Consider the following 24,349-nt stretch of genomic DNA (forward strand, 5'->3'; position numbering starts at 1 on the left):
CAGCCTGTAAGGGTCATGAATAGATGGCAAAAATCTCTTACAAAGACCTTTAAGTTAGTATTGCAGTGATCTAAAGAATTACTTAGGTCACTATCCATCTGTTCTCATAAGTAAATAGTATTTAGAAGGAAACAGCTTTATTCAAACATCACTGAGAAGAAGGGCCATATTCATGGCTCTGAAGAAAAAAATCTTAGGAGGGATTTTTTCAGACCTGCCGAAGTAAATCTGGATTTAAAATCACAGAATCATAGAATCATAGACTGGTTTGGGTTGGAAAGGACATTTAGATCATCTGGTTCCAACCCCACTGCCATGGGCAGTGACTAGACCTTGTCATCCAGGGCTCTGTCCAACCTGGCCTTGAACACTGCCAGGAATGGAGCATTTACCACTGCTCTGGGCAACCCATTCCAGTGCCTCACCACCCTCACAGTAAAGAACTTCCTCTTTATATCCAATCTAAACTTCCCCTGTTTAAATTTTAACCCGTTACCACTTGTCCTATCCACATATCCCACTTTAGTCTCAGATATACCAAAGCTGAAGGGGATCTTTGATAACCATACAGTCTAAGCTGCCTGTAAAGCATTTTGGGTTGTTTTTTTGTTTTGGTACTGAAGTTATTTTAAGTCACACTTTTATAACTATGGAAAACCCATTAAAAGAAAATGTCTGCCTGGAGGAAATAGAGTTGTACAATCTTTACTCTCTCCAGATGTTTATGAATGTTTATGAGATGTTTATGAGAGGCTCAGAAAAAAAGAGATAGATGGTGACAGTGCCTGGAAGTATCAGTAGACCTACATACTCACAAAAAATTCTGTCATACACACTCTACAAAATGGTAAAGAGAGGACTTTATCAGAAAGGCTTTTGTCCCTTGAAAGCATTATATGCTAAATCTGAAGCCTCTGTGTGTTAAATCCACTTCTCTACAAGAGACTAGAATTTCAAAACTGGGTTTGACGTCTTTAGAGTCTTATCTACCTCCTCCATTTTCATGTCACTCTCTTCATGCCTGCAGGAGGGATTGCCCCAAAATGATCAACTGTGAATAATCTCTGAAGCAGCTGAGGAAATATTACCATATTTATCAAGTAGCAGCTCTCTGGCCTTCCAGTGTTGGGTACTCAGCAGTTGTCACAGGTCTTTCCTGTCTTTTCCCAGCTGTACTCAGGTAAAGTTTGCACAGACTAATGTCCTAATGTTTTGTATTTCATGTATCATATAACTTTATTTGCATTATTCAAATACCGGGTGAACTGGATGACTACAATATGACAATAAAAAACAAGTCTCTGAGAGAAATAAAAAATCTCATTATTATATATGACAGTTCTGTAAATATACATATGTAAATGCCTATTTCAAAATTACTTTGGATTGTAAGGTTGCAAAAGTATTAGTAATAAAACTATTCAATTTTTTGTTTAGTATGAATTTTTTTATTCATTGGAAAAGTGGGTTGAGATTGCTTGGAGCTACCTTCTTAAATCACTTCCAGATTGAACATGTACATTTTGCATGCAAATAAGACTGAGAGACTGTGGCTACAAATAGCTATGCTTAATCTGAATATGCAAAAATAGTATTTGCATGTGTGAACTTTACTAGGAAACGAGTAAGAGCATTTAAAAAACAGGCTTGATATCTGTGTTTTCTAATCTGCAGAATGACAGGCATATTTCTCAAACACATAGGAATATCAGGAAAGAAACAAGTCTGGAAACTGATGGAGGAAAAAGGGAAAAGAATCAAATTATAATCCAGTATACTTCCATAATTCAGCAATCAATCAGATTGTACTTTATAGAAATAAAGCTTCACAAGCCCAAATAATAACGATAAATAATAATGATAAACATATCAGAATTTACATTAACCAAGTATTTCTTATTGCCAAACTGGTAGACCTTGCTTTCCTTCAGATAGAGTCCTTAATTTTTTTACTGAGTCTCCTACAGTTCTGTGCGCTGGTTCTGCATCTGGATGAAGTCCAAATTCTGTTCCTGCTAACTGAGGGAATCTGGAAGTTAAGAAGACAAATACTGGATAGAAAAAGGGAATAAATCAAGTTTATGAACCATTCAGAGCAATACAGTAACAGCCAGACTCAGAGTAAAAAAAAATACAGCTCTTAAAATAATGATTAGAAAGATCATATATGCACCAAATATCCTACTATTATAAGTGTATTTGAGGCAGCAGCTCTTATTTTTCTTGCCAACAGTCCAGAACTGAACATCTATATAAAGACACCACCAAATAAAAGGTATCTAAGTTTTTATCCCAATTTTTATATTTGCATAGTATGGTAATAATACTGATTTTTTTTTTATTTTTTTTTTTTTAATTTTTTTTTTTTTTTTTTGTGGAGAAGTAATCATCATACTTCATACATGCATGACACAAGGTTTGTTGTACCTTTATCAGCATTAAATCAAAATGTGTGGAACATTTTAAGTGTCTAAGACAACTAATATATTCAGACACATATAGAACAGACTGGATGATCACTCTACAGACTTTCCATCAAGAGCTGGGTATCTGAAAAATTCCTTCTGTAAGGCTTCCAGGAGTTGTCTCCCTGGAATTCTGACTACTAGAAGGGGATCTCCAATAGGGAGGACAGCAAAAAGATCATCCATAGTAAAGTTCTCTGGTAGGTGTACTCAGTTTAAACAAAGGGTGTATACAAAATCGTAATAAAATAAGGAAATTTCCTGTAGTATTTTTCTTCATAAATGTTTGGCTAAATAATACATTTTCTTGTTGAAAGATTTGAGGTTAGATGGTGTTTGAGGTTATCATAAGTAAGAAAGAATACACGTTAAAAAGTTATTCAAATAACAATGATGTAGGAATCAGTACTGCAAAGATGTGTACTTTATGCACAGTAAACTGTCTTAGAAAATTAAGCAAGCATGTTGATTTATTGACTTCTGTATTTAGAGGTCTATTGTTTGGTCTTTTTAAATATTGCATGCATGGGTAGATGGAGAAGCCAAATCTATGAAGATTTTAAAATTTTAATTTTTTAAATTTAATTTTTAATTAAAATTAATAAATTAATAAAATTTTAAAATTGATTTTTATTTTTAAAATTAAAAAATTAAATTTTTAAAATTTTATTTTTAATTAAAATTAAAAAATAATAAAAATTTAATTTTAAAAATTTTAATTAAAATTTTAAAATTACAATTATGTAATCCTTTCCATCATAAAATAATGATAAAGCCAACTTAAAACCAAAGCCATCTGGGCACCAGGTAAAGCAGTGATCTAATAAAAAAACAACAACAAAACAAACAACAGAATAAAGAGAGTAATTATTAGCTAGGAAGAACAGCAAAATGGAGATTGTAACACCACCAAAATTTATTATATATGCAAATTTGTAGAACCTTTCATTTTTTAAATAGTTCAGTAGCACTTTCATTTAAAGCTTGTTGGGCAAAACCAATTGCAGATTTAGTAAGACATAGGCTTTGTATGCGGGAAAAAACACAATATGCTTGATTTCTGCCTTGGATACCATATCTTTTAAGAGAAAAGAGAAGGGGGAAGAAAAAAAAAAAAAAGCCAAACCCCCAAACCTCAACAGGATGTGTACAGAAAAATAGATCTTTAAGTAATGGGAATCACCAACACAATCTGACTGATATATACCAATTTCAAAATTATTTTTTATAAGACTATGTGTTCTTATATGCACCAGTATGTATGTTTATTGTACTTAATAAACATAACCTGAAGCTGTTAGCTTAAGCTCATGTGTTAACATGCTGATTATTTTCAGATGTTTATTGATGTATGAAGCATTAAGGTTTACTTTTACAGTTTGTTTGCTAATTTTAAATTCCTAATTTCTTTGGAAGTTTCTTTTTCTTTAATGTAACTCTCTTTGAATGCTTTCTTTTGTGTTACAAATCCCTGGTTTCTGGATTTGATCTTACTCAGATATTTTTGAATAGCTACTGCAAACTAAATAATTAAGACACATTTCCAAGTTTAAATATCAACTTACTCAAAACATTTGGTGACCAGATACATTTTAAATGATGACCTGAAGTAGCTAGTGCTATATCAGCAGGAGCTGCTTCTAGTACTGCATCGACTATAGGATTCCCTAGACTGCTTTCTGCTGCTCACACAATATTTATACAAGCACCTAGTTCTATATCAGCAGGACAAAGAACTACTTTTGAAAGATGCTGAATAATAAGACTTCCAATATACTTATTTGCAACAAATATTCCTGAATTCTAGAAATCTGTTTCAAAAACCAAATTTGTTTTATAATTTTCAGTATATGAAAACCATGAAAAATGTGTATTATCCCTTCACTTCCATGAATCTGAATAAACATAAAATATCATCTTCCACTCTGCATCCATGCCCACAAGAAGCTTAGTCATAGCAACAGCAACAAAGCTACAAAATACATCTCTGGAGCTTATCTAAGCAGGTGGAATTCTAGTTTAGCATTTTTTCTTACTGTATCTGATATAAATGATTTGCAGATAATTATAGTGGATGGCAGAAGTGATCACAGACCTACAGTAAGATGATAAACCCAAAACATTTCTGCAAAAGCAATAAATACAGTTGCATCTGTCACTGGACTTAAGAAGAAAGCTTGACTGGACCTCAAAAGATGACTCTGCAGGTGACTAAATTAGGGAGTTTATTCTCATGTAGGGAAATAGTTCTTAAATGCAATGGATATTTGGGATTTTGCTTGGGAACTTTGAAAATTCAATATCAATGGGGTTTTTTTGGTTTGGATTTTCTTTTTCATGTTGCCTTTGCAAAGTGGAAGGTAAAAGGACTCAACAGATTGTACTAAATCCCATAAGAAGACTGAGAAGAAATTTGCCAGAACATGAGAATATGTGATAACAGCCAGTAACCATGTACATCAAAGTAACAGGTTGTAGCTTGTTGCTTAAATCCATTTTTGGAACCATTCTCATCCACATGCACTTCCAGAGCAATTTTCTTAACTATTCTCCCAGTTAAAAGTTCCAAACAAATTCATTTGTGGTCAGCAACAGAAATGCTTCTGTAGTTTGAAGACAGTTAAGATCATGGGTTGCAGTCAGCTTGCAGTCAGCTTACAGTCAACCTAATTTGAACAATCTCCAAGTTTCACTGTTACATGTGCTTGTTTTTAGCATCTCTAGTGAATACCAACAGTATAATTAAAATTGTCTTGTGATCTCTAGAGTCCCCTCAGGAACAGAGAATATAGCAGATGCCATGGTACTGCAGCATAGCAAAGCTGCTTTATAGGAGTGTACCTGTGGTTGACTGTATCCGTGCTCTGTACCAGAAAAAATTGCTTATTTAAAATTTAATATTTTGACAGAAGTATTTTATTCACAGTAGGAATGCACTGTGCAACTCAACAGCAATAATCACATAAGAGATTTAAGTGTAAAGCTGTAGGGATTGAAGTGCTACAGTAGTATTACTTATAAATATCTATAATAAAGGAAATTCTTATCGATGGTGCTCTTTCACTTAGAAAGTACCAGCATCTATAAAACAGAATGTTACTGAATGCTGCATCTTTTACTTTGCCATTATTTCTAACTGTTAAATTAGTAGGACCCAGGTCCTACACCTGGGTTGAAGCCATCCCAGGCACAGTTGGGCAGAGAAGAGATTCAGAGCAGCCCTGCAGAGAAGGACTTGGGGGTGTTGGTTGACTGGAGTGCTAGGACAAGGGGTGATGGGTTTAAACTCAAACAGGGTAAGTTTAGATTGGATATAAGGAAAAAATTCTTTACTGTTAGGGTGATGAGGCACTGGAATGGGTTGCCCAGGGAAGTTGTGAATGCTCCGTCCCTGGTGGTGTTCAAGGCCAGGTTAGACAGAGCCTTGGGTGGCATGGTTTAGTGTGAGGTGTCCCTGCCCATGGCAGGGGGGTTGGAACTAGATGATCTTAAGGTCCTTTCCAACTCTAACTATTCTATGACTATATGATTCTATTGCAAGGGTAAATTAATTAATATTAATCCATATGCCATTCATATAATTCATATACTGTCACCAACTAATTCTGCCAAGAATTCAGGAAGTAAACACAGAGGGATGTCAAGGGCACTTGTTTTACTATGAGCTTTCCTATTCAGTAATATTTTAGGATCAAACCTGATAAATAATAAGATTTCTAAATGCCATTTTCATTTGATAAGGTGTTTTCTTTTAGTAGTGGTCAAATTTAGTTGTGATGAACTAGAGTAACATTCCACTAAAAATGAAACTGAGGGCAATTGAAAAAAATAGTCCACATTCCTCTGTGGTCTAAGTTTACTGAATCAGGAAGAAACATGGATCTAACTTCAAGATAGAAGGGCAAACTAATCCACAAATTCCTGTTAAAAATAGATCTAGACTGTATTTATAAAAGCAGAAATGGGATGTACACAAAGTACACAATGTACACAAAGTATATTTAATTGCATCTAGAATCATAGAGAGTAATAGACCTAGAGCACTTACAGCTTCCAACCCCGTAAATTCACACTCCAGTACGGAATCAGAATGCAGCTGTAGTAAAGCTCAAAATCCAGAAATAAGGAGATACTTTCTGGTCTGGTATTACTGATACAACCATTGAAAAGACTTGCTTTTTTAAAATAAATTTGAACCTGATTCTTTAGCTGTTTATTTCTTAAATAAATAATTAAGAAAATCACAACTACCTGAAGGTTCTGAGTATATGCAGTGATCACTGATTTTATGCATAAATCTTTTCTCTGGATTTCCCAAAATGTCAGTTCTTTGAAAGTTATACTGAAATGATGAACCAAAGTGTGTGTGTGTGTGGGGGGGGGGGGGGGGGGGGGTTCCTTTTATTTTCTCTTTTTCTTTTTTTTCCTTCTCTTTGAGAAACTCCTAAAATGAGACTTTCTCCACAGTTCATTTTCCACTGACCTTTTTTATTTAATTTTCATTGTCATGGCCAACTAGTATCAGATCTACTCCATGGGTATTCTGTACAAGTCTGACACTTCATTTGTGTCATAAAATGTGATAAGCTCTGCTTCTTATGCTTTTAAGTTTTGTATATATTTCATTAGCTGCTCTGATATAACCTGTATTGTTTGTTTATAGTAGCAAAGGTATTGAGCCTGTTAACCCAGTTTTTACACTATTCCATGTTCCATTTAACTGTATTTTTTAATGTGCCTTGACCTAACGGTTCCAAAGTAAATCTGTCATATACATTGTGAAGGAAACCTGGAAAGCTGTATTTGTTACATATATTCTGCCAAAATCAAATTCATGGTTTCCTAAAAGTATGTTCAGAAAGTAGTTTTTTAAAGTTAATACAAATAACTGTAAATTTTAGCCAAGTGTGTTTTTTAGGGTTTTATTTTGGTTTTGGTTTTGGTTTTGGTTTGCTTGGGTTTTTTTACCATGAGCTAGAGATTGAAGAAATGTACACTTCACCTTGTCCTTAAAATAAGCTCAGTAGGGGAATTTAGTCCGTCTATCCTTAATGTCAAGAAATGATGGATCAATTTAATTTATTTTTACAGCTATTCTAGATGCACAATTGTAAAGGACACTTTTGTGCATCTATGATTTTCAATTCACAAGTTACCTAAATCAAAACAATCATAAATCATCTTTATGGGAGCATTTTTTAATGAAGGCTCAAGGAAAAACATTTACATTTAATGCACAGCCAAATAGTTGAAGTAAAAAGAATCTCTCTCAACGTATGATATTATTTTCTGAATTGAATATAAAATAATATGGAGGAAAGAAAAAAATCTTTATCAGTAGCCTACAAAAAAACCAAAACCATTAATTAGTACACAGTAGGCATAAGAAATACTGACCCAGTATTCTCAAATCTGTGTATGTTACAGAATCCTATGTAAAGGTGGCAGTAAGTGGGCTTTTGGTTCAAACCCTGCACCTACAACTGGTGTAGTCCCTGAAAAGGTCCATCTTCAATGAATTATCACAGAGATGCTAAATTAGCTGCTTCTGCAGAGGATTTAATTCCTAAGGGCAAAATCCCACACACTTATTAAGTTTGAAAAAATACTAGCGTGAGCAGGAGTATTTAATATGAAAGTGACTGTTAGCGTGCACACAGGCAGATTTTTACAGATAAAACCACTTTTCTTTGAAAAATATGATCTTTTAATGTTTCATTCTTGTTCTGGTGTATATGTAAAACAAGAGCCAAAAACCAAATTTGATTAAAAGGAATTAAATTTACTTCCTAAAAATTAACTACCCTCTGAGCTTTGCAAAAGAGTAACCAAAATAGTAGGAACTGAAAAAAGACTAGGTGACCTCATCCTTCCATCCAACAAAATCCATGGCTGAAAGGACAGATATGTTTGGAAACACAAAGCAAAACAAACAAAAATTCCATTAAAAGCAAGAATCACCTACTTGATGTATTTTTGCTTTCCCTTTCTGGCTCATAAGAAGTGTTGTACTGGCTTAGCAACCCTAAAGGACCTTTGCCTTACTTATGTGGGTAGCTGCTGAACAAACTAGCTTGTGTTTCATTATTTTCTGGGTTACCACACTGTTGTTTTCAGTAGCCAGTTTTGTTGTCTGCTCATTCCAAAGCTATTTATCACAATCTCATTTGGGAGTCTGAACACTTGCTGCCCACATCAAAACCAAAGTCTGTTTCAACTGAGTCAATTACTCCATTTATTAAAAAGTATTTTCTTACAAAAGCACACTGTATATGGTTTGCCTGTCAATTTTGAAGCAAATTGTAGGCCAAATCAAAAAACTTACATAGACTTAAATGGTCTTCAATTTACTGTTCCCCTGAAGTGATAGTCCCATAGTTGCTCCACGTAGCACAGATCAGAGATGAGCTGTTTTCTTTTCTAAAGAAGTTTGACTGGTGGTTTTATGTTACAGCCCCATACTTCTATGGTTAGATTTTCCTTTTCTTTCTGCAGTCCTAGAGGCAAACTTTGACCATTCATTCCTGAAAAGGATATGCCTCTTGTAGAGAAGGAGTGTTGGGGAAGAGCTTGCAAAATTGCATGCCATACACCCTGCATATGCTATTAAGCTGGGCTCTGCAGAGCACGGACATATGGACATATGGACATATGGAGGTACACCTCCATAACAGGAACTGGCAGAGCCACAAAGACATTGCCACTGTACAAATCATGCGCTTGTCCTGCTGTGACAAGGGCTATGCTGTGGCTTGCAGAGCACTACTTCAGCCACTAGATCAAACAATGCCTTTCTATCCATCACATCAAGAATTTAGGCTGTGTTGACAATGCAAAGACCACAAGCTGCATTAAAGGTAAGAAGAGAAGGTATTGCTTGAGACAGCTTATAAAGAAAAAGCTGCAGATGACCACCCACAACTGGGAATAATCAAACAAACCACAAGTATTATTAAATTTAACTTATCTTAGATTTATTTACCAAACACAGCTAATGGGCAGCACATGTAAAATAGGACCTGTGTTTTCCTGTTGTTGCTACAAGCCGGCGGATTTAAGCAGTGTCCACTAAAAACTGAATTCAAGGAATCAAAGTTTTTATATCTGCAAGATACAAATATCTTGTAGAAAATATACAAATATCTACAAAAAATGAACAAACAAAACCCAGGTCAATTTGACATAGTCTTGTTGCTGTTCATGCATAAGCGTAACTTCCTTTTCATTGCTGAATTGCATCGAATTTCACTTGGCATTTCCTCAAAACAACTGAAATAAAACAGATGTACAATGCTTAGAACACTCCATTCTTCTTCAAATGTCAAAAGAAAGTGTCCTGTAAATAGAAAGGGAGGGAAAATAGAAGAAGGCTAAAGGCAAAATGTGAACTTGCTCCTTTTCTGTGTCACACTGACTTGTGTTTTCTGAATCTGACGTCAACACCTAAATAACTGCTCTTATCACTTCCCATTTCACTTTATTTTGTCATTCATAAGCATTCCCTGTTGCTGTTCAGCTTTTTCCACTCTGTTTGTTCCTGTTAGTATGTTTCTCTTTTTCTTCTCCTTTGTTTCTTCCCCAGTTCTTCATTAGCCTTATCTATAAAAGCTATACAAATTTCTGGAATATTTAATAGCACTGATGCTGGTGTCATTGAATCACTTCCCTAGTGCTCTATTGGTAAAAGCATTTCCAGTAACTTAATGTTACGAAATGTTGCTTCCAGCAGTACTGAATTTGAAGAGTCAAAATGATGCTGAAGTAGTGGCAAATACAGTGGAAGAAAGTATTTGTCTCGTAATTCCAAAACGAACTTCCATGAAATAACAAAACCTTTCATGACACTTGGGAAGATTGTGAAGCAGAATTTTATACCTCCTATACGAATATTTACAAGTTAATATTTCTTATGAAACTGACATGATGTTTTTGTAATTTGAAAAAGTCACGGAAGAACAGAGTTGAAAATGTCCTTGAGGAGTCTATAATCCAATTTCCCTCCCAAGGGGTGATTAACAACACATGCATAATTTCTGGCAGGAGAATGTTTTTTCTTAAAAACTTCCAACTAAATTCTCCTGTAGAAAATTAATGCAGCTGTTCACTATTCTTAACATTAAAACAAGTTCTGTTTCTAACCCGGATATTCTCACTGAAATTTATTATATATTTCTATGATGGAAAAAAAGAAAAAAAAAAAAAGAAAAAAAAAAAAAAAAAAAAAAAAAAAGGCTGTTTCTCTCACTATGCTGTAGCACTTTTTGCTGTTGAGAATGGTTGTTTTCCCTCAGTCACGTACTTCCAGCACTTTCAGTCTCTACAGAGTGCATGTTTTCTAGCCCACCTTATCACTTCTCTTGTCCCTCCCTCTTCTCTCCAAGTGGCCCACATCTTGCTTGAAGTGCAAGGCACCAGACTGGATAGATCTTCACCAACTGGTGGAGCCAAGACCAAGTAAATATTAAGTGGAACTACTATCTCATCTATCTTGCTGGCTGTAACACTAATTCTGCCTCCTGGTATGATACAGGTTTTTCTCACTGATAGTTCCATCTTCACGTCAACAACAAAAGTTACTAGTTCCCATTCTGCGGGATTTTAACCACCCCAATCTTGTATTTGTGTGGTGGATAACTTCTAGTGAAGTGCAGTATCTTACATATTCCTTTACTTGATTTCACAACATTTTAAAAGATGGTATCTTCTCAGCTGGCTAAGCTCCTTTTACATTCATGTCATCGAACTTAATAATCATATTCCAATGCTGTCATCTCTCAGATAAGGTGGACTCTTAAGCGTCTGCTGAACCCCATTCATGTTAACCCCATGTTAAGAGTAATCCATTGGCTACTCAAGGAACACCTTGAGCTATTCTTAAACTATTTGTCCTCCCTTACCATTGACATTCCCCAGAGCGAAGGGGAAGAAATAGTATATAAACAGACATTAACCATAACCTACGTATATATATTCTATATATATGTAGCATATATTCAATATGATTTCTCCAGTCCTCTATAGTTACTCATGGTGAACAAACACAGATCTAGGGATCTGGCCCTGTAGGTCTACCATGTAGTGCAATCTGTGTGAACATGAATGTTTCTGTCATTTTTAAAACTCGTTTGTATAAATCTTCCTCTCATAATGAGTTTTAGCCTATGCAGGAGAAGTTTTGAATTTTGCTCATATTTGGAGATCTGACACATTAACTTCAAAACTATAGTTCCACTTGTCATTTAGAAGAGCAGAACACAAAACTGTTCTTTGATCACACAGTAAAAAACAGATGGGAATGTGGACAACAGAGAAATGAGTGAGAAACAATATGGGAAAAATGAAGACAAAATATAGAGTAGAAGGATAATTTGAGACTAGAAGAACAAACAGAAGGTGAGAACAGGCCAATTAAAAAAACATACAACATAAACTGTGAAGAAATTAAAGCGAATAAATTAAAGCAAAGATATAATTGGACAAAGTTAAACGGAACAGGGAAAAAAAGGCATGAAAATTGAAAACAAACACTTATTTCTTTGCATGTATAGAATAACACAGTCCTATATATTTAGTGTGTATAGAATAATTCAGTCCTATATATTTAGCAGAGTAGTCATACATTCTCAAATCTTTAGCTCTTTACTGGCAGCACAGCAGCCTCATGCAGGATTTTAAAACACATTTCAAGACAAAGATGTGCTGTATCTTTCCTAATCCCTGCAGGTCCTCCTGCATGCTGTGTCCTTTTCTGAATCTAAGATTCATTAAAACTGAAGTTGCCTTGCTTTTTTTGCCTTTGAAATAAACTGTGAAAGAAACAGTGATCCTGGTGATTATGGCTCCTTAAATCCTCCATCTTCAGAACTGATGATCTTGTTTAATCATTTTTTGACTCTTACAAAGCTGTTTATTTCACCATCATACAAAGCCTAGGTAAGAATTATTAGAAAGCATTATTATTCTTTCTGTCAACGCCAAGCAGAAATGAGGAGGAAGAATTAGAGGAGACGGAGGTTGCCAGCCAGAGCCTTCATCCTGATGTTTCTCAGGTTCCAAGCAATGCAGCTGCCACCACAAGTGGAAGGACACTTCTCTTATTATTCTACCATTCTAAAATACAGGGATGGGGGGAAGAATATAATCTTTTATTTGCTTTCTTATGGATAATCCTATGTTTGGTTTTTGGTGGTTTTTTGATTGATTTTCATATTCATAAATTCCCTAGTTTATTCAGTTCTAGTTTTCCTTAAAACTCTCCCTGCTTTCAGTAAATATCCTTGGAATAACACCAAGGAGCACCATCATTTGTAATCATTTTCTAGATTTTTTTTTTAAAGGATAGTGTAGAATTTAAAGGTCAGGAAAGCAAAAAGGAAGGTCCTCGTTATTGTCCTTGTATGTCAGACATGCACAGCCAGATTCTCAGGAGTGCACAGCATTCATCAAGAACAATTGCAGGTTTTGTTTTGTTTGTTTTGAGTTGAAAATTATACCCACAAAATGTAAAAAAAAAAAAAAAAAAAAAAAGTGAATTTTTTTCTGATCAAGCTTATCAAATAGCTTGATAAGCATGGTGGAAGCAGGTTGGTAACTGATTAAGGACAAGTACAACCAGAGGCATTTTGCAGTATATGTTTCTATTAAGAATGCCTTGATTTCAGTGTGGTTACTCAGAGCAGCAAGGCTAAAAAGCTTGTAGGGCAAAATAAAAGCTCAAGTTTCCCCACTGAAGTCAGTGCATCATTTGATTCAACCCACACTGCTTTTTCATGTAAAATGAACTGTGCTGCACATGCCATATATTGAAAGTCATTGTGGTGTCCTATAAGGACACTTACATGGAAACCACATAATTTTCCTTGTTATTTAAGCTTTCAGTTAAAGAAAATATAAAAATGCAGTTATTAATACAATCCTTCAAATGTGAAAACATAACAGTCCAAGTGATAGCTAATAAGAAGATGTGATCCATTGCTGTTCAATAAAACATTAATTCCAAAGTGAAGTAATGATAATTTCGAAAATCAATGTTGTATCTCTTCTGACCATTTAACAGAAATGTGCAACAATAGAATAACTGAAACTCAAGTCAAAGTTTGCTCTATATACAATGAAAACATTGTAGCCTTTCAAACCTTTAGCTACTGAATAGTTATCAGGACAGTCAGGAGAGTGGAGATGAAGTTGCCAATAAAGGCCTTTTCACAAAGTCCAGAGAGTAGAGGTTTCGGAGCACTGCTGCCTCCAAAGAAATTACTGATTTTGAGGTGTGTTCTCATCACTGACAACATAAACAGAATTATGTGAAACTGACTAGGCTTGAGTGCTCAGTCTGATTTAGTTTCCAGATTTTCACTAGGTCATTTGCTCTGGAAGTTATATTTGGATTATTTCTTGGAACAGTATAATTTTTGTGCTGTATTTACATTAGAAACAGTAGTGAAGTTTTGCCATCTTTGACTTGCTTTTGAAATCCGAAAATATTTGTTCTTTAAATGTTATCAGACCTTTGCTTTTTAAATCTCTAAGGAGAATAGCTGAAATATTACAAAAATAATCTTCCTTAAAAAAATGTGTGCAGGTAGCCTACTAGCAAGATTCCTCTCATTGGTATAGACTATGCTGCTTGCTATTCCATTTCTGAGCACTTGAACCATGTGATTGGGAGACATGGACAGCATGGCAAACCATTTCTCATACTGACTAAACCAGAAATTTTCTATAGGACTTTTATTTCCAGTAACCCCCTGAGTCTACAGAAAAAACACATGTACATAATACTGACTACAAAATTTGACATCTATTCCACTTCTATAAACCATATGAATTCTTAAAACATTCCTGAAGATGTAGTGAAGGGCCTCTGTATCGGTCCAGGCATTTTTCCTGTGGGAGTAAAGGGGATGAAGATTATTTGGGTTCAGCATTTATGTGTTATTCTCAGATTCTCAGAAGACTAAACTTGGTTTTTCTGAATTAAATATATGTGTTCTGAATACACAGATGACTGCAACTTATACATTTAATATAAAACCACAAACCACACATACATCTACCACACACGCATCTATCAAACAGCCTCCAAACCACTGTATGCCAAACATTGCACTTGCTAAGTAGCAAAACACTGATACATCTACAGACATTAATTTATTAAGCATCCATTTGGCTAAAGCTATAGTCTCTCACTCCTCTTTCTTACAGCTCCTCATAAACCCATGGTGTTTTCTTTTCCATAGCTGTTCCTATTCTACTTTAATAATAACAGTATTTTACTGTTAAGAGCTTAATCTTCACCATTCCACGAATAATGTACGGATTTATTATATGTAAGACTTTATCCTAATATTTTACTACCCAGTCATTTATGAAATTTGTCATGGGAATTTGAATTCATAATGAATTTAAATAATAACTTAAAAATCAGCTTTTAATTGTTAGTTATTATAAGTAGCTCTAAAATATTTGCAGATTCTGTGTTTTATGACCTTAAAGATAATTTTTCTTGTCATTTTTTTACAGATACTTACAGGAAGATGTATGAGTGGTCTTTTTCATCTTCCATTCATTGTGTGGCTTTGTTTTCATGCCAGACCTTCTACCATAAAAAGGTAACATTAAGAGAAATTTATATTTATTTATTGTAATCAATCTCTGTTCTATTGGCTACACTACAGATAAAGGTAAATTACTGCATTGACACTATCATAATGAGAAACAGATGTTAGCCTTGTGCTTTTCAAGTTTCTGTAGTTTGAAGATTTGTCAAAATAATATTTGGTTTTTTAAAATAGGCATTTGCTTTTTTCTTGTAACAGAATTGCTGATGGCACTAGCATTATTTTAGTAATAATGTTTAAAAAAATACACACGTGAAAGCAAAAGAACATCTGGTTGCATGGGCCATTTTCTCAGACTTGCTTGTCATTAAATCCTATGTTACGTCAGGCAAATCTGGCTCAATTTGGAACAGCTGACTAACTACCTGAATGCTTCCGTAGGTATCTCAACATGAATTCATGTTGAACTACATATGTAAATACATATTGTAAAGGAAATAGAGAAGGTGGGAACACATCCTGGATTATCTGATTTAGAATTTCTTTCATTCTCTGATTTAAGGAATGCAACAGTTCATAAGTGCCAAAAATCTCACTACAATGATCTCTAGCATCCTCAGGGCATGACTTCCATGTCACAGTGTTGCAACACTTACAGAGAAGGCAAGTAAAGCAGACTAAGCTGTTTTGACATTCTTGCTAGCTTGAGCATATTGTTTCATGCATACATAACCAGAAGCAACATGCTTGTACTGGGTTGGCAGCTACAGACGGGCTCACTAATGACTGCATGCTTTTTTAAACTTTCAGTGATTGCAAGCAAAATAAACCTCTTCCTCAGCATCTCCACTGCTAATGCACTGCATGGATATTAGTTTCTTAAGTAAACTTGAAAATTGTTGAGAATGACATAAAGGAACTTAAGAAAAGTTCCTGCTTTCTTTAAAATCTCATATCTTATATCAGTAGTCTTTGTGGAACTGTGGCTAAATTTCACAGAACAGAGATGTCTGTCTTTTCTTTGAGTAGTATCTAGATAAACTGTTTTTAGACACTTTAAAAAATAAAAACAACAGAAGAAAAACTTTATTACTATTTTTAGGGTCAGAACTGCTGTATTTACTTCTACGCAAAGTAGGCGTAATATTTTTGTCTTGGTACTAGACCAGTAGGCACTAAAAATACACTAATGTGCAATCTTTGCTACAAAATGATTTGACTTACTAAGCCCTGCACTGAGCACAGGCTGAGGAGAAGGGCTGCAGGGAGCTGCCACCAGTGGAGAAGCTCTGAAATCATGAAGGCTAACACCTGGGTGCATGAAAGACTTATTTATGGAATCAGGCCAGAACAGTGCTTCCTGTGGCACTCCTTTCTCTAACTTAGCCTGTAGGACATGAGTAACAAGAAAGAAATGCAATTGAAGCTGTGATTCTCAAATGCATTATTACATTGTTGTTTATGAGGGTTAAACAGTTTTACTCCAGAGGAAGCTTGGTACAAAATTTGAGCACTTCACCTCCGGACACTGATCCAACCCTGCATTTCCAGGGAATAAATCTGCGCTCTGTTTAAAAAGTACAGTATTTACTTAGAAAGCTGGTTGGTTCACCTTCTTTAATATTAATAAAAAAATACTTTTAAGAAATGTGAAAAATTCTCTGCTGTTATTCTTAAGGTTCTCATTTTCAATCCAGCTTTAACACTTAATGTTTTATTTTTTCTGTCCCATGGAGATTGTGCAAAATTACTTTATTCATTACCTGTTTCTTGTTTTTCTCTTCTCTGTCTGTATCTCTTTCTACAGAAATGGCCTTTTTTGCCTTCTCCATTCCTTAGCCTCTTTTTCACTTTTTTTTTTTCCTCCAAAGACATCTCCTCACATTTCTCAGCCAATCAGTGTATCAGTGTCTCTTTCATAACTTATCTAGTCCATTACATTCTACTCACCCTTGGGAAATGTTATCAGAAGCCAACAACCAGAGAAATAAACGGATTAGACAAAGACTGCAACAAAATGGAACAACAGAGACTCCCAAGTAAAAAGTTAATCTGAGTTCAGATTTTAGAACTACAATACAGGGTAGGTATAGCAAAACCTACATATTTACTTTTATTTCATTATGAGCTGTAAAGTTGCTGTATAACAAGAATTTGACTGTGTAACAGACACAGTACTCTGTGAACATGTTTCAAGGTCACCTAGCTGTAGTCCTAAGAGGTTGTTTTGGGAGGGAGCAACAAGTCCCTGCTTGTGGCTATCAATTAAACATCAGGAGACTCCTGCTTCTCCAACATAACCCTGGGGTGCCATCAAATTCATCATGTTCCATGATGATTTCAGAGGTCAGCTTGAAGAATGATGAAAATACGCAGTCTTATGAACTGAAAGAATGACCAGATCCACTTCCACATGTGGACATACTGAAGATACAATCAGAAGTTAACGTGCTCTAGGTCACTGGGTCTTCAGAACTGTCCCAGATGTTGGCTGAAGGGCAAAATTCAGCTTTGACTCAGCTTTATATAGGACAGGTATATCACCAGGAACTAAACTGTAACCATTCTAAAAGTCAGTGAGACCGGCATTGACTTAAAGGGACCACAACTTCAGTCAAGGAAGGTAATGTACCAGTAATCATGCTGCACTCATTGGTAGATGTATTGTTATTGGTTTTGGTTTTAGAATTAGTATTAATTATTACTATTACAGTAGCTCTTAATAAGACTAGAAATAGACTGAAATAAGACTAGAGCATATGAATAAAATTACACATGAGCAACAATTAAAACACTAGCAATAATGTAGTGTAGTACTATGTTTTAATTTCCCTTTACAAATATATATGTTTTGTTCTATATAGATGTGAGTAGACGTACTCAATTTGCTTTTTGCCAGTATTAAATACATTTTCCTTGCCATTAAGTAATGGTTTGTCTGGATATGGAAGCAATATGATGTCCTGGATAAGAGCTTGTGTTCATGCAGCATCAAATTCAAGCATTTATTTCCTGTCTTTAATAGAATTAAGTTTAGTGTGGAGTTAAAAAAAAAAAAAAAAAAAGAAAGAAAGAAAGAAAAAGAAGTGGTGTCCTTACAATAGCACTTGCAAACTGTCTGGATGCTGAAGATCTAGTAGTGTGTTTACAATTGTAACTTTGTAATTACAAGGTCATTCTAGTTTTACCTAAAGTGATGACAGTGCTTGCAAAGCCCTGCAAATCCAACACTAGCACATCCTGTAGCTTTCACTTCTGGGAAAGTGGCTGAAAATGTCTAAAACAGTTTCCAAGCAGACTAGCAGCAATTTCCATGCTCAGGCAGGTACCACCAGGGTGTCTACTACAGTAACGCTTAGGACTGCTTGAAAAGAGGCCCTCGACCTGCCAAAGTGTCATCAATGGCATATTCAAGCTCCTTTGCAAGACTGGGTTTCTGCGTGTGATGCATTTGGTGTTCCTTTGCTTCCAAGAACATTACTGAAACATAAAAATCTTCTATTTAATGTTCTGAAGAAATAAAATTATACCAGAAGTCAGTTAAACAGCCACAGTCACGTGGCTACAGAGGAATGGGACCGGCCCTGTAGCTGAAGCTGGCCCAGGCTGTTTCAGTGCCCAGGGTGGCCTGGGGAAGTGGGTTCAGAGGAAGCGGGCACGTGGGAAGCCCCACGGCCGTCTGCTTCGGAGCGACTGCGGCGAGCATCAGCCCGGTGAACTCCAACCGTGCTGGCATGCTGGAGCACAAGAGGAAATTATTTCTCCAACCGATTACTATTTCACCTCTTCAACATTGAACGGATACAATCTACAGCGGAGCTGCATCACACACTCCAAACATTTTCCTTAGAGCCCAAAATAAGGTTTTTTTTTGGTGACAGAAAACAAAACTTCTGCGTCTGCTGGACGGGCAATGTGCTCACGGCTGGGGTGGGAGGGGGAGGAGGTATCTCTAGGGCTGCGGCCACTGGCGGAGGCGTCGCGGGCTTCTCCCTGGGGCATGCAACGGGAAGCTCTTCGCCCCGGCGCTGACCCTCCCTCCTCCCGCGGCGGCCGGGCTCGGGGGCGCCGGGCGGGCGGGCTGGGGTGGTGGCCAGCCCTGGGGGCGGCTGCCGCTCCTGCTCCCGCCCCGTGGGGGCGGTGCGCTGTCGACAGCGTCAGCCGCCGGGCCCCACCGGCCCCTCCGAGTGGCGTCTCCCGACGAGCGCCCCGGCGAGGCGAGACGCGCCGCTGGGGGGAGCGCGTAGGGGCGCGGCGGGGCGGGGCGGGGAGGGCTACCCCGCCCGGAGCATCGGGCAGGGCTTGGCGGTGGCTGGATGGGAGCCCTTGCCCGCCGGGCACGGCAGCGCTCGCCGCCAGCCCGCTGGCTGCTGGAGGGAGGACGGCCGGCAGAGCATGCCACAGGCGGGGCGGTTCCGCAGGGACTGACATGCTGCTGAAGGAGGGAGGGCGCCAGCCTCTACGCCTCTCCCCGCGGTAGCGGAGGCGATGCTGCAGGGCGCTCCCCGGGCTCTCCCGCAGGCGCCAGGCTATCGCCCGCAGTACCCGCGCTCGCTGCCGTGAGCGGCCGGGTCCCGGCCGGGCCGAGGCGACGGGCGGCGCGGACCCGCACCCTCCTCGGGGCGGCGGCGGCGGCGGCGGCTGGGGGGGGAGGCGCTGCCCGCTCCCGCGGGGCCCCGCACGGCGGGCGGCTCCGCACGGCCCATGCGTGTGCATGATCTCTGCACCGAGCGGGCGCAGAAAGCGCCCCCGCTCTGCCGCCTCCATCTTCCAGGGCAGCAGGACCTCACCGCACGGCCGCGACAGTGAACGGCGGGGCAGCGGCTCCGACGGCACCTACCAGACCCAGAGAGCCCTGGATGACTGCAAGATGGTGGGTACCGCGAATGGGCTTGCCTTGGTTTTTCGTCTGTTCCGAGTGTCCTCGTTGGGGGCGGCGGTGCCGCTCCTCGCGCCGGCTTGCCTATTCCCATCACGTGCAGATGCACTATTTTTAAAACTGCGGTCCCCGCAGGGGGTACTGCCCCGGAGCCCGACTCGTCCCGGTTCCAAAGCGGGAGAGGGGAGCGATACGCGTGGGGAGCTGCCTGGGGGACTGCGGGACGGGCAGGGCAGAGACCGCGGCCGCGCGGGAGCCCTCGCCCCCGCACACGCCGCCTTCGCGGCGCTCCAAAGCTGGAGTCACTTTTTGCAAGGTCTGGCTAAATCTGTTCCCAAACTTGAACTCACCGAACCCTAAATACTAGGTGAGGAGTTGGTTCCACTGCGTGACTGCGCGCTCTGCGCGCTGTCTTGTGCGGCAACCGCGCTGTCGACCTAAAATCCTTCTGAAATGAGACTCGGAATTTGAGGCTCTGAAATTGTGTTCTTGACATATGTGGTACCTGTTAACAGTCTCTCCAGAGTAGCTGGTTACAACTGTAAAACCCTGGGTCAAGTAGCTATATTCATGCTATTTTTGCACTGTCACATTATGGTGTGACATTTTTCCCCATTCACGTTCAAAATTGCTTGGATCCTGACAATTTCCTTCAAACCAGTGCAACTTATACCCCCTATCTGGGTCCACGAGCTACAGCTGGCTGGACACTGGGCTCCAAAATTGCTCCTCTAACCAATGACAGAAATGGGAAACAAAATGAAGTTGCTGCTATTTTACTTGAAAGATCTGGATATTGCTGAATCTCTGTCCAGTAGCATTGGAAATGTACCTGCTACTTCTGTTCTGTTGGATTCTGGCAGTTTTTTCTCCTAATACTGCAAAATGTGCTGGCAGATATCTGCTCTGATACTTCAAAATTGGGAGCAACTCCCAGTGCACTGAGAAACAAAAGCTGCCACAGCAGCTCTATAAATATACCCAACAAGTGGATCCTACTGGGTCCTGCTTTTTTTTTTTTTTTCTCACCCCTGGCAGCATAGTGTGGTTAGTTAAACAGAAATGATAGCTTGATAGAACTTCTCCTATTAGAAATAAAATATCATTTACAGATGGGTTGTCAAGATGCAGTAAGATTCAGGATTTAAAACCAATGTTGTATTTTCTTGTCCTGTGACTGGATGCTGCAACACCTGTGTGGTTTTGTTTTCCCAGGCAATGCTGAGATGGCTGAATGTGTCTGTTTAGACAGGGATGTCAGGAGAACGGGCAAAATGTGTCTGCATAAAACAGTTACCAATTCCAGGATTCTCTTGATGTAGAATAATTATGCTGTGACACAATGTAGTACTTTTTTTCTCTCTGTTCCTTTCATGCATTCTCTTTAAACTACAGAACGAGAGAGTTGAAGCCAGGTTTAGCGAGTACTGTGCCTAGGGTTTTGTTTGGTGTGCGCTTTTAATTTAGCTTGGGGTTTGCAAGTGTGAGGGTGCAGATGTATTGGAACACACTGATTGTTTTGCTGCTCCAGAAGCAGAGAAACCTATTTGATACTCTTACACCGAAATTTAAGAAAGCACAGCCAAAAATCAGGTGGTCCTGCTACTAGTTCTCAGTTATACAGGGTAATTACAGTTGCATGCATGAAGAGTCAGAATGTAAGACTGCAGGAGAAGTGACTCGTTTATTTTCTGACTATGAAAGTTTGGGGGCTTGACTTTAAAATCTGGTCAAACCCCGGTTTTTAGCATACTTGTATGTTGGGATATATTGGACTCCTGGTTGTAATGATGGCTGGAGAATTACAAGCAGTTCTCTTGTCTGTTTTTATGAAGTTTGGAAATTGAGGTCGAATTAGCAAAACACAGATAAATAAATACTCTGTTCCATTGCTCCCTGCCTTCCACCCCCGCCACCATGTGGAGCAAATGGTCTGATGAGCTTGCTTTCAGAAGACAGCAAATGCTTCATTTCCTGAAAATATAGTCCCACGTACGTGATCAGTAGAACTAAACAATAATGATCTTTCCATCACAGTAAAATCTACCCAATAGCATGCAAAAGTTATCCAATAGCATACATGTGTATCTGCTGGGTATTAGATTTCTGTGAAGGTTGAAGTGTTTATTTACTTCTTTTACTTGTTTTTACTTTTTACTTGTTTTACACACACACACATTGGAAAAAAGTGCTTTCTGGAATCAGAACTGGAAAGTGACAATCTGGTGCATTTTCTCAGCCAACAACTGCAGATCAGTTTTAAGTCTGAAATCTAGTTTGGGGGCCAGTGACAGAACAGAAATGATTACAAAATAAATTAGCAAAATTGCCAATGTAAAAACAAATGCCACATTCCAATCTGTAAATGTGCTGTTAATCAGGAAGCAGGAGGAGCAAAGGCAATAATTTCTGGAGATATTTTTGTCTTTTATGATAGCAAAAAATAACCTCATGCTACTAGTAAAACAGCTGGTTTTTTGTCTGCTTGATATTTAAAACTAATAACTCAAACACTTTCAGAGATCAAAAGCAGAAACACTACTTTCCTGCAAATGAACATTAATAGTTCACAGAAGAGGCAGCTGTCAGGGAGGCCCTAGTCATTTACTAAATCTTGGGATCTTGATCCTGTACGCCATGCTATTGGAAGCAGCAGGGACAAGCCCTAGGTGAGCACATTTTTTAAAAGTGATTGTTTTCATTAGTGTAGTTAAATGTCTCATGTAAGTAAATCCTGTTTGTTTTTCAGCTTGTCCAGGAGTTCAATACCCAGGTGGCTCTATATCGGGAGCTGGTCATATCTATTGGGGATGTCTCAGTCACCTGTCCGTCTCTGCATGCAGAAATGCACAAAACTCGAACCCGAGGATGTGAGATGGCCTATCAGGCTCATCAAAAACTATCAGCAATTTCTGGGTAGGATTCTACTTACTTTTAATTAAAGCTGTACTCATGCACTCATATTTGCACACAACATTGTGGAAACTTGCGGCAAAAGCATTGACTTGTGTTTCTGTTTTGGGCACAGAGGTGCATGACCACAAATTCTACAGAATGCTCATATTCTTATGGTAGTGCAATTTTGGGTCATATCCTGGTCCCCTTGCTAACATAATATCCCACTGATATGGCTGGATGCTTTTATGTAAGATGAACAGAATTTTACTCTGTATCACTAGATGACTTAAAAAGATCAAGGGGGAAGCCTTGATTTTCAATGGTGAAATAGCAATAATATTCTGCCCACTCCTTTACTTGGTATACCTGATTGAACAGTAAGAGACAACTAGCTCAGCTCAACTAGAGACTTTACAAAACTAGATGAAAAAAGAATTAGGCAAAAATTACATAGGTGAGGGGAATACAAATACTATTGTGAAAATTTGTGTTTATATTCTACATGTTTCTAAATCCTTATTTCTATTGAAGTAAGGAGTGTAGCCTTCCCAGCATATAATATTTTCATTTATTCTTGATATTAACATTATATACATTCCTTTCCATGGTGACAGAATGTATTATCACATACTTGAGACTATGCCTCAGTACAAGATAAACTGACATAAATAGCTGTGTCTTTTAAAACGGGAATTCATGCTACTTACACAAAGTCTAATTATTTGTGTGTTATTCACACTATGATGACTGGGGCATTTGCATTAACACATGTACTCCTGAGTCATGCCTCCCTGACTACACTTCGTCAGAACTTTCTGCACTTGCCTTATTCACTGTAGTCCTTTGTGTACCACTGGAAAAAAAAACCTTTCTCTTTTTGCATCTCTGCCTAATTTCCGTTGAAGTTCTTTCATGACTTTAATGTATATGAGAAATCTGTCATAGGTTTAGTGTAAGAGGGAAGACCACACTAACAAACTTAACAGAAGGGAACACTGGTTGGTCATTTTAGTACAACTGTCAACATTTTCAGGTGTTGTTTTGTGCAGAGACTCGCAAGTTGATATCATGACCTCTGATTTGTTCCTCAAACAAAATTTCTGCTTTCAAGTTCCTGAAGTGTGTGAGAATTAAATAAACACACAAGCAGCCAAGAGACACAGGTCCTTTCAATCAGTGCACTGAAAACATGGAAGCAATCAAAATAATACATTTGATTAACAGAACCTCGCTTGGATTATTTTTTTTTCCCATTAAAAAAAAAAACAGAGATACATGCTCATTTAGAAGTATAGAGGCTTTTTTAAGTAATCATTTCACAGCTGGGAGTCTGTCACATACACAAAGATGTCCTGAAGGTTGTGCAGTCACTGTGAGATTGACATTTAGCTAATCTAAAACTGTTTTAAATAACTGTGATAATAATGTGATATCCATAACAACTGGTAGGTGTTAGAAACCCTCTGGAAATTACTTATTTGGTTTGACAGACATTTTACAAGATGTGCTTCACATCCCCATGTTCCTACAGCTGAGGAAAGCTGTAT

At 38.0% G+C, this 24,349-nt stretch overlaps 1 protein-coding gene across 1 annotated transcript in view; it reads left to right on the forward strand.

The window, feature by feature from the left end:
* Positions 1-19,739: 19,739 nt before the first annotated feature.
* The window catches only part of RGS7BP (regulator of G protein signaling 7 binding protein), a gene marked incomplete at both ends in the record, with an annotated part of 37,265 nt that continues 32,655 nt past the window's right edge, over positions 19,740-24,349 (forward strand). The window contains 2 exons of the mRNA XM_080637231.1: positions 19,740-19,898; positions 22,654-22,820. Of these exons, the coding sequence (XP_080493357.1) occupies positions 19,740-19,898; positions 22,654-22,820 (326 nt within the window). The remainder of the gene's footprint in view (positions 19,899-22,653; positions 22,821-24,349) is intronic.

This window comes from Psittacula echo (genome assembly GCF_963264785.1).
Source record: "Psittacula echo genome assembly, chromosome: Z".
Lineage (NCBI taxonomy): Eukaryota > Metazoa > Chordata > Aves > Psittaciformes > Psittacidae > Psittacula > Psittacula echo.